The sequence below is a fragment of the Staurois parvus genome, unplaced genomic scaffold (assembly GCF_062004578.1).
Source record: "Staurois parvus isolate SC_StPar_1 unplaced genomic scaffold, SC_StPar_1.0 ptg001037l, whole genome shotgun sequence".
Lineage (NCBI taxonomy): Eukaryota > Metazoa > Chordata > Amphibia > Anura > Ranidae > Staurois > Staurois parvus.
The window spans coordinates 857,501-870,000 of record NW_028318833.1 but is presented as its reverse complement, the minus strand read 5'-3'; the positions used below and the strand labels follow the sequence as shown (position 1 = coordinate 870,000).

Genomic DNA, 12,500 nt, shown 5'->3' with positions numbered 1-12,500 from the left:
ATACACACAATACACACACACAATACACAAATGTGCTCTTGCAGAGTGCACAGTCAATTTGCCTTTAGTAAATCCACCCCTACGTGTCGTTCTATGCTACTGAAGAAGTGGCCAAGAGGTGAAGCAACAAAACAGGGTGGAAGTCTCCCGACAATCTGCCAGTGGCAGCCAGGGTTGTGTTTGGGGAGGTTAGAGGAGTGTATCCATAGAGGCTAAGGGAGTGACAGCCGGCATGCTTGTGTATGCTGTATCATAAGGATAGTTGTTTGTCAGTATCAGGAGCCACCTTACATCAGGAGTCCCCTTACATCAGGCACCACCTTTTCACGTCAGAGTCCCCTTTACATCAGGAGTCACCTTTAAATCAGGAGTCCCTTTTACATAAGTAATCCCACCATCACATCAGGAGTGCTCTTTACATCAAGATCTTCCTACTTAGCACCAGGAGTCCCCATTTCACATCAGAAGTCCCCCTTAACATCAGGAGTCCCCATTTCACACCAGGAGTCCGCATATCAGAGTTTACATCAGGAGTTCCCTCTTTCATCTGAATTCTCCCCCTGCACATTAGGAGTCCACTTTTACATCAGAAGTCCTCCCCCCCTTGCATTAGGAGTCCCTCTTTGAATTAATAATCCCTGCTCACAGGAGGCGATCCCCTTTCACATCAGAGTCCCTCTTTACAACAGAGCCCCCTCCCCCCTTACATCAGGAGTCTCCCTTTATGTCAGAATCTTTCTTTACATCAGAACACTCCCCGTTAGGAGTACCCCTTTACATTAGTGCCTCGCTATTTAACATCAGGAGTCCTCATTTATGCCGGCGTTCCCCTTCACATCAGCAGTGGCCATGTACTGTAATCCTAGAGCCTCCTTCACATACCTTATACAAGCTGGTGTTGCAGTCAGGTAAGAATGGCTTTCAGCTGCTGTAAGTGGAGGAGAATACAGCAGACCGGTTCTAGTAAATGCTGCCCCCACCGCCCCTCCTGTCCAGATGTGATAGGGAGGCCGCAGGAGCCCCCTGGAGCCACTGCAACTCCTTTGGCTACACCCATGGCTTCCTCCTCATGTAATGGAGATGAGTGGGGTGTGTTTGAAAACCAAATCACTTTAGCAGACTAGTGTGACTGCATCTCTCCTTAACCTCCCTGGCGGTATGATTATTTCCGATTTTTGGTGCTGAAAGTGGTACCATTATTTTGCATGGAAATATGTAGTTTTTTTATTGTAGGCTGTAATATTTAGGAATAACTCACTGAAATCTGTCCGAACAAGAGTCTAGTAAACATCCCGGGGAGGATAAAATTTGAAACACAAAATCATAAATTATAATTTAATAAATAATCATAAAAAATAATAATATAATATTAATACATTTAATTCAATAATATAATCAAACCAAAAACACTGAAATTTGAAATATAGCGCCAAGTTCGCACATCGCTGAGCAAAGTCGCAGAATCGTTTTCAGTGTCTGATGACGAATTTCCCCCACAAATCATTATCACTCAATTCTGCAAGTGGTTCTGATTTACTATCGCTGTTCTCTAGCCGATCTAAACCGCTTTTGACCTAAAGGGACGCTTTTTGGATGCCATGGACGTTTCTCAGTTTCCAGGCAGAAAGAACAGACAAAATGCAGGCAGGGCACAGGACAAAGCAGTAGGGACAAAATGTATGTGAAATTGGTTGAGACAGCAATGTTTTACTATGTAAAATGTAAAAAAAAAAAAATGACATTATTTAAAATTTTTAAATTTCCCGCCGCCGTCGGCGCCCGTACGTTCCGACGTCACAGGGACAGGACACAGAAGCCGGATGCCGGCATCGGCCGGAGGAGATGGCCGGGGACGCTGCAGGGGACACATCGTGGGAGCGCAGGGTAAGGTAAGTGAAGAACAGATGCCGGAGCAGTGCCGCATGGTAAGCCCGAGTGTAGCTCGGGGTTACCGCTCTTGGTACTGAAATGTTACCCCGAGCTACACTCGGGAATACCGCCAAGGAGGTTAATAGATGCAGTACAGTGCAGTGCAGTGAGACTCCCTAACCCCCGTGTGGGCCGCGTTTTGCACAAGCACGAGAGCCCAGTAATTTGAATGGACTCCTGTGCCCTGCGACACGCAGGGAAAGAAGTCCCTGCACTACTTCTGAAAACGCAGCCCGCATGGGACCTCGGTTCCCAGTACGGTTGCGTTTTCCAGTGTGGGCGGTGTGCCATTTGAACTAATGGCACCCGCCCGCGGGTCCGCATTTTCTCTGTGCAGGTGGTGCGGCTGCATGGATTTTCATGCGGATCCACAGCGGCACCATCCGCATAGATGTGAACCAGGGGTAAGACAGGAAGTTTGTTGGTGGTGGGAATACCAGGTGAAAGAATCTCTTAAAAAGGAAACAAATGCAGCCACCACCTTTAAGGACTGATTAGCTACAATATATAACATTTTGCTCTTGGCTTTGAATACACTTTTAATGTACAGTTGTAGTAATGTACTTACCAAGCTGAGCATAAATCTCCCCGGTCTCATGATCAGCCAATGTTGGCATTCCTCGGTTGTCAACCATTGTCATGGTCTCTGTGATCTTATAAGGAATTCTAACTGTGGTGCTTCCACCGGCTGATTTTGCTTCTTTTGCCCAGTTCTCGAATCGTTTTTTCTCTCCAAGAGCGAATATGCAGGAATTGATGAAGGATGACTTGCCATTACCTGGCAAACCAAACAGCTGCAGCAGCATCCGATTGTAGCCTTGATTGCCCAATTTGCAGTCATTGAAGCTGAAATTTTTGATTAATTCTCTGCTCTCATCAATGTGGGCGTCTGTTGGGCCATCTCTTGGGTTAAACATTGTGATAAATCTGAAAAAGAAGAAGACATTATTTCGACTTACAAGCCAATCTCAATGCACTGTGTAATTGGGAAACTATGTGGCAAATGAGGATTAATGTTGATAAATGTAAAGTTCTGCACCTGGGGGTTAATAATATGTATGCATCATACATACTGGGGGGGTAAAACTAGGGGGGGGGGTCAATGGTGGAGAAGGATCTGGGAGTTCCGGAAGATCACAAGCTTAATAATGCAATGCCGAGTGAGCAAAATCCTCTCTTGTATTAGGAGGTATAGACTCCAGAGAGGGAGATATCATCCACCCCCCCCCCCCGGGTACAAATCATTAGTAAGACCTCATCTGGAATATGAAGTTCAATTTTGGGCTCCAATTCACAAAAACAACATTGGGGAACTGGAGAAAGTACAGAGAAGGGCAACCAAACTGATAAGAGGCATGGAGGAGATCAGCTATGAGGAAGGATTAGAGGAACTGAATGTATTCTCTACCGAGAAGAAGAGATTAAGGGGGGGTATGATCTCCATGTATAATACATAAGGGGGATATGATCTCCATGTATAATACATAAGGGGGGATATGATCTCCATGTATAATACATAAGGGGGGATATGATCTCCATGTATAATACATAAGGGGGGGATATGATCTCCATGTATAATACATAAGGGGGGATATGATCTCCATGTATAATACATAAGGGGGATATGATCTCCATGTGTAATACATAAGGGGGGATATGATCTCCATGTATAATACATAAGGGGGGGATATGATCTCCATGTATAATACATAAGGGGGGGATATGATCTCCATGTATAATACATAAAGGGGGATATGATCTCCATGTATAATACATAAGGGGGATATGATCTCCATGTATAATACATAAGGGGGGATATGATCTCCATGTATAATACATAAGGGGGGATATGATCTCCACGTATAATACATAAGGGGAGATATGATCTCCATGTATAATACATAAGGGGGGGGGGGTATGATCACCATGTATAATACATAAGGGGGGATATGATCTCCATGTATAATACATAAGGGGGAGATATGATCTCCATGTATAATACATAAGGGGGGGGGGGGTATGATCTCCATGTATAATACATAAGGGGGGATATGATCTTCATGTATAATACATAAGGGGGATATGATCTCCATGTATAATACATAAGGGGGGATATGATCTCCATGTATAATACATAAGTGGGAGATATGATCTCCATGTATAATACATAAGGGGGGGGGGGGTATGATCTCCATGTATAATACATAAGGGGGGATATGATCTTCATGTATAATACATAAGGGGGATATGATCTCCATGTATAATACATAAGGGGGGGATATGATCTCCATGTATAATACATAAGGGGGGGATATGATCTCCATGTATAATACATAAGGGGGGATATGATCTCCATGTATAATACATAAGGGGGATATGATCTCCATGTATAATACATAAGGGGGGATATGATCTCCATGTATAATACATAAGGGGGGATATGATCACCATGTATAATACATAAGGGGGGATATGATCTTCATGTATAATACATAAGGGGGGATATGATCTCCATGTATAATACATAAGGGGGGATATGATCTCCATGTATAATACATAAGGGGGAATATGATCAACATGTATAATACATAAGGGGGGATATGATCTCCATGTATAATACATAAGGGGGGATATGATCTCCATGTATAATACATAAGGGGGGATATGATCTCCATGTATAATACATAAGGGGGGATATGATCTCCATGTATAATACATAAGGGGGGATATGATCTCCATGTATAATAAATAAGGGGGGATATGATCACTATGTATAATACATAAGGGGGGTATGATCACCATGTATAATACATAAGGGGAGATATGATCTCCATGTATAATACATAAGGGGGGATATGATCTCCATGTATAATACATAAGGGGGGGATATGATCACCATGTATAATACATAAGGGGGGATATGATCACTATGTATAATACATAAGGGGGATATGATCTCCATGTATAATACATAAGTCTCCATGTATAATACATAAGGGGGATATGATCACCATGTATAATACATAAGGGGGGATATGATCTCCATGTATAATACATAAGGGGAGATATGATCTCCATGTATAATACATAAGGGGGATATGATCTCCATGTATAATACATAAGGGGGGATATGATCACCATGTATAATACATAAGGGGGGGATATGATCTCCATTATAATACATAAGGGGGGGATATGATCTCCATGTATAATACATAAGGGGGGATATGATCTCCATGTATAATACATAAGGGGGGATATGATCTCCATGTATAATACATAAGGGGGGATATGATCACTATGTATAATACATAAGGGGGGGTATGATCTCCATGTATAATACATAAGGGGAATTATGATCTCCATGTATAATACATAAGGGGGATATGATCTCCATGTATAATACATAAGGGGGGGATATGATCTCCATGTATTATACATAAGGGGGGATATGATCACCATGTATAATACATAAGGGGGGGATATGATCTCCATGTATAATACATAAGGGGGGGATATGATCTCCATGTATAATACATAAGGGGGATATGATCTCCATGTATAATACATAAGGGGGGATAGGATCACCATGTATAATACATAAGGGGGGGATATGATCTCCATGTATAATACATAAGGGGGGATATGATCTCCATGTATAATACATAAGGGGGGATATGATCACTATGTATAATACATAAGGGGGGATATGATCTCCATGTATAATACATAAGGGGAATTATGATCTCCATGTATAATACATAAGGGGGATATGATCTCCATGTATAATACATAAGGGGGGGATATGATCTCCATGTATTATACATAAGGGGGGATATTGATCACCATGTATAATACATAAGGGGGGGATATGATCTCCATGTATAATACATAAGGGGGGGATATGATCTCCATGTATAATACATAAGGGGGGATATGATCTCCATGTATAATACATAAGGGGGATAGGATCACCATGTATAATACATAAGGGGGGGATATGATCTCCATGTATAATACATAAGGGGGGATATGATCTCCATGTATAATACATAAGGGGGATATGATCACTATGTATAATACATAAGGGGGGGTATGATCACCATGTATAATACATAAGGGGAGATATGATCTCCATGTATAATACATAAGGGGGATATGATCTCCATGTATAATACATAAGGGGGGATATGATCTCCATGTATAATACATAAGGGGGGGGTATGATCTCCATGTATAATACATAAGAGGGATATGATCTCCATGTATAATACATAAGGGGGGATATGATCTCCATGTATAATACATAAGGGGGGGGGATATGATCTCCATGTATAATACATAAGGGGGGATATGATCTCTATGTATAATACATAAGGGGGATATGATCTCCATGTATAATACATAAGGGGGGGATATGATCTCCATGTATAATACATAAGGGGGATATGATCTCCATGTATAATACATAAGGGGGATATGATCTCCATGTATAATACATAAGGGGGATATGATCTCCATGTATAATACATAAGGGGGGACATGATCTCCATGTATAATACATAAGGGGGATATGATCTCCATGTATAATACATAAGGGGGATATGATCTCCATGTATAATACATAAGGGGGATGTGATCTCCATGTATAATACATAAGGGGGATATGATCTCCATGTATAATACATAAGGGGGGATGTGATCTCCATGTATAATACATAAGGGGGGGATATGATCACCATGTATAATACATAAGGGGGGGGGGGATATGATCTCCATGTATAATACATAAGGGGGGATACGATCACCATGTATAATACATAAGGGGGGATATGATCTCTATGTATAATACATAAGGGGGATATGATCTCCATGTATAATATTTAAGGGGGGGATATGATCTCCATGTATAATACATAAGGAGGGATATGATCTCCATGTATAATACATAAGGGGGATATGATCTCCATGTATAATATTTAAGGGGGGAATATGATCACCATGTATAATACATAAGGGGGGATATGATCACCATGTATAAAACATAAGGGGGGATATGATCTCCATGTACAATACATAAGGGGGGATATGATCACCATGTATAATACATAAGGGGGGATATGATCACCATGTATAATACATAAGGGGGGATATGATCTCCATGTATAATACATAAGGGGGCATATGATCTCCATGTATAATACATAAGGGGGGGATATGATCACCATGTATAATACATAAGGGGGGATATGATCACCTTGTATAATACATAAGGGGGGATATGATCACCATGTATAATACATAAGGGGGGATATGATCACCATGTATAATACATAAGGGGGATATGATCACCATGTATAATACATAAGGGGGATATGATCTCCATGTATAATACATAAGGAGGGATATGATCTCCATGTATAATACATAAGGGGGGGATATGATCACCATGTATAATACATAAGGGGGGATATGATCACCATGTATAATACATAAGGGGGGATATGATCACCATGTATAATACATAAGGGGGATATGATCACCATGTATAATACATAAGGGGGATATGATCTCCATGTATAATACATAAGGGGGGATATGATCACCATGTATAATACATAAGGGGGGATATGATCTCCATGTATAATACATAAGGGGGGATATGATCTCCATGTATAACACATAAGGGGTGATATGATCTCCATGTATAATACATAAGGGGGGATATGATCTCCATGTATAATACATAAGGGGGGATATGATCTCCATGTATAATACATAAGGGGGGATATGATCTCCATGTATAATACATAAGGGGGGATATGATCTCCATGTATAATACATAAGGAGGGATATGATCTCCATGTATAATACATAAGGGGGGGATATGATCTCCATGTATAATACATAAGGGGGGGGATATGATCTCCATGTATAATACATAAGGGGGATATGATCTCCATGTATAATACATAAGGGGGGATATGATCTCCATGTATAATACATAAGGGGGGGGATATGATCTCCATGTATAATACATAAGGGTAGATATGATCTCCATGTATAATACATAAGGGGGGGATATGATCTCCATGTATAATACATAAGGGGGGGTATGATCTCCATGTATAATACATAAGGGGGGATATGATCTCCATGTATAATACATAAGGGGGATATGATCTCCATGTATAATACATAAGGGGGGATATGATCTCCATGTATAATACATCAGTGGTTCATATAGTGAACTCGGTGTAGAGTTATTCCCCCTGAGGTCATCACAGAGGACAAGGGGGCACTCTTTACGTCTGGAGGAAAAGAGATTTAATCTCCAAACACGGAAAGGTTTCTTCACAGTGAGAGCTGTGAAAATGTGGAATAGACTCCCTCAAGAGTTGGTTGTGGCCAGCTCAGTGGATTGCTGTAGGAAAGTCCTGGATCCTTTCTTGGATACACAGAATATAACTGGATATAACATTTATAGGTAAAGTTGATCCAGGGAATATCCGATTGCCTCTCGGGGGATCAGGAAGGAGTTTTTCCCTACAGGAGTAAACTGGATCGTGCTTTGCTGGGTTTTTTGCCTTCCATTGAATCAACTGTGGGTGTAACTTTTTGTTTTGTTGTTCAAACATTATAACATTGTATTTATTTATTAATTTATTTAATGGTTTAACTAGATGGACTTTTATCTTTTTTTTCAGCCAAACTATGTAACTACACACACATTTCTAAAGTTTGCGTCATTTAAAACGAGTTGGGGTAAGCATGATGTAGAGTTGAAGTAAGTGATTGCCAAAGATAAGGAGAGACTAGTGACCAGTACAAGGATGCCTGTCATGACGCATGGTAACCTGTGCCTGGTATCGTGCCATAGCAAGGGGGCTGCTTGTTGGGCTTGCGGTCTCTCTCCCATAGCAACAGGAGCAGATCAGTGACACAGAGGTCCTCGGCCGAGCCACTAGGTACTGGAGTGTAAAATGAAAAAAGTGCACTCATGAGGTTTGCGCTATGTGCACATTGGGACCCCATTCTATCACTGGGAGTGAGTGAGGTGGCAGAAGTATGCTGGACGGGTAGAGTGGGCAAAGGCTCAGGGTGTCCCTCCTAAATGCCAATAGTTATAGTCAAGGTGTGCGTTGATATGGGACCTGAGACCTGAGTGGTGTTGATTGACTGGGCAGAAACTACCTGGCAAGCTGCGATATTAAAGTAGAATTTCAAGCTAAAACATAATTAGTCTTAAAAATCTTCCCCTCTCCTCTCCCCTTCCCACCTCTCTCCCCTCCCCTCCCCTCTCCTCTCCTCCCCTCCCCTCTCCTCTCCCCTCCCCACCTCTCTCCTCTTCTCTCCTCTCCTCTCCCCTTCCCACCTCTATCCTCTCCTCTCCCCTCCCCACCTCTCTCCTTTCCCCTCCCCTCCCTCCCTCCCCTCCCCTCCTCTCTCCTCTCCTCTCCCTCTCCTCCTCCCTCCCCTCCCCTCCCCTCCTCCCATCTCCTCTCCTCTCCTCCCCTCCCCTCCCCACCCCTCCACTCCTCCCCTCCCCACCCCTCCTCCCCTCCCCACCCCTCCTCTCCTCCCCTCCCCACCCCTCCTCTCCTCTCCCCACCCCTCCTCTCCCCTCTCCTCTCCTCCCATCCCCACCCCTCCTCTCCCCTCCCCTCCCCTCCCCTCCCCTCTCCTCTCCTCTCCTCCCCTCTCCTCTCCTCCCCCTCCCCACCCCTCCTCTCCCCTCCACCCCTTCCCTCCCCCTTTTCCCCTTCCCTCCCCTCCCCTCAAACCGATCTTACCATGGACACTGTGCCTGGCCACTGAGTGCCTTCCCCATATCCCCACACTCGCAGCTGGGACAAGGAAAGAGAAGCCTGGAGCATTGAAGCCTGCAAAGGAGAAATGATAGGAGAGAGCCGGGAGGTGCAGGCTGTACTCTCCTCTCCTGTTAGCAGAACGATCCTCCATAAATCAGATGACACGGGATCAATTATAAATGCCAAATTGTGCTGCGCTCCACTATTACCGATAATGACAAATCATAAATATAGATACACGTGCTCCAATAAACAATTAGTGTAATAATTGAATAAATCCATTATAAAAACAGTGTCCATATACATAGCAAACAGAAATGTCCATATATGATTCTTCAAACATTTGTGTTCACTTGAAATTTATAAATTCATTGCTTCTTAATTCACCTCTTATGTGAAATAACTTTTAAATACGTTCACCCCCACCGGCTGTGCTCTCACCTCAAATATATGACCAAACCGTTAAGTGAGGTCCAGGGCCAGACTGACAACTCATGGGGCCCCTGGGCAATAGCAAAACATGGGGCCCCTGTGTCCTCGGCCACACTCAAACCACACCCAAAAAAGCCTATGAAAAGGTACCAGGGGTATCTCATGGGGCCCCCTACTGACCCCGGGCCCTCAGGCACTGCCCCAGTGCTAAATGGTCAGTCCGCCCCTGGTGAGGTCATATAACGCCTGTGTCCCTTTAACCACTTCCCGTCCGGACCCATGTACATAAATGGCCAGACGGGAGCAGTGCAGGGTCGGGTGGCCATTTATAAATGTCCTCCCCACTTCCCTGCCTGTGTTTGCTCCCTGGGAGTGCGGAATACTGATCGCTGTGATCACTGATTGGCCAATCAGTGATCACATGCAGTGTAGTAAGCAAGATGTCACTTCTGACATCATTGCTTACTATGTGTGAAATCTATGAATGATCACAGAGGTCACATGGTACAGGGCTATTCACAACAGCCTTGTACCATGTGACAAGCTGTGACCAATCACTGCTCACTCAGTATTTCTCAGAGGGCTGCAAGAATGCAGCCAGAGAGAAGGAGAAATGATTGCTTTTACAGCCTTTATGGGTGAAAAAGCAGTCAGTGTAAAAAAAAAACTAAATCTTCCTCACCCCCCACAAGTAGTACAGTGTCACCATGACAGTATGTTAAAAAACATAAATAATAATATAAAAAAAAATAAAATAAAAATGTAAACACTTTTTTTAATTATAATTTTGGGTTAGAAACTAATTTGGGTTATTTTATTTTTTACCAAAAAGATAAGATTTATAAAGAAAGATTATTTATTTGCAAAATTTTATAAGAAAAACCCTTTTCTTTTTCAAAATGTTTGGACTTTTTTATTTATATAGCAAAAAAATAAAACTCACAGTGGTGAATAAATACCACCAAAATAAAGTTGCATCTGTGTAAAAATTTTTTTTAAAAAATTCATATGGGTACAGTGTTGCATGACCGCGCAATTGTCATTAAAAGTGTGATAGCACTGAAAGCTGAAAATTGGCCTGGGCAGGAAAAGGCTGAAAGTGTCCGGACATGAAGTGGTTAATTGGACCAAATGTGAATGGGATGGTATCCTGCTGAATGGGATCCCCTTCACGTCATCAGTTGGTTCTCCTCCCACGGCGTATTATATTAAACGAATAACCAGATCATAGTATTTCATCCTTAGACAACATTTTATTAATGAAGAGTAGTACACTCACATGATGTCTGTATAAAAAAACACTTTGTACAAAAAAATGTCCTCCTGAGTTTTGTGAGTGGTGAAAGTCCTATGTGTACCAGCTGGTGTCAGCGTGGAACCATTGAGTCACTAAGCTCGTGAACTCAATGAACAAAGAACAAGTATCATTTTGTAGTAATTTTCATGGAATTTCTTAATTATAAAAAGCAAGGCAGTAAAATAGATCCCCTTAAGCCAACAACCCTCCCCCCCACAGGAAAATAATCCCCAACGACAATAGATTTTCCCCATCAACATAGACCCCTCCAGGAACAATAGACCCCCAACAGCAATAGATTCCCCCAACAACAATTGATTTTCCCCAGCAACAATAGGACCCTCAGCAACAATAGACCCTCCACAGCAGCAATAGATCACCTCCACATCAACAATATTTCCCCCTAAAAAAATAGACCCCCAAGCAACAATAGATCATTGAACATTAGATCATCCCCAGCAACAATAGATCCCTGGACAATAGATCATCCCCAGCAACAATAGATCCCTGGACAATAGATCATCCCCAGCAACAGAAGACTCCCCTCCAACAGTTGACCCCCCCCCCCCCACCCAGAAAAAAATAGATCCTCCCCAGCAACAATATATCAAAGTATATATTGCTAGCACACCATGGATTTTTGAAATACTGTCCATCAAAGGGGTCCTGCATGTTCCCAAGATGTTGCACTTTACCATTGTGATGTGATCACTTGCATAATCATTCAGGCAGTATTTCAAAGATCCATGGTGTGTTGGCAATATATACTTTGACTTATTATACCGGTTTGCAGCTGGCCATTCTTACAGCATCTGTATACATCTTACCATTTCCAGGTGTTTAATTAAGATATTGCACATGTCCCAGCATCTACAGACCCCACCAAGGCAACAATAGATTGACCCCAGGAACAATAGACCTCTGCAGCAATAGATTCCCCAGTAGTCAGCATCAACATTCACTCCTGCAACTAACAATAAACGACCTCAAGCAACATAAGACCCCCCCTTCCCCAGTAACACTAGATCACT

At 42.4% G+C, this 12,500-nt stretch overlaps 1 protein-coding gene across 1 annotated transcript in view; it reads right to left on the bottom strand.

Annotated features, from left to right (window-relative positions):
- Positions 1–12,500, bottom strand: part of LOC149441008 (uncharacterized) — a 40,122-nt gene that overhangs the window by 23,774 nt on the left and 3,848 nt on the right. Inside the window, exon 2 of the mRNA XM_089657880.1 lies at positions 2,498–2,856. Within this exon, the coding sequence (XP_089514006.1) occupies positions 2,498–2,846 (349 nt within the window). The 5' untranslated portion in view covers positions 2,847–2,856. The remainder of the gene's footprint in view (positions 1–2,497; positions 2,857–12,500) is intronic.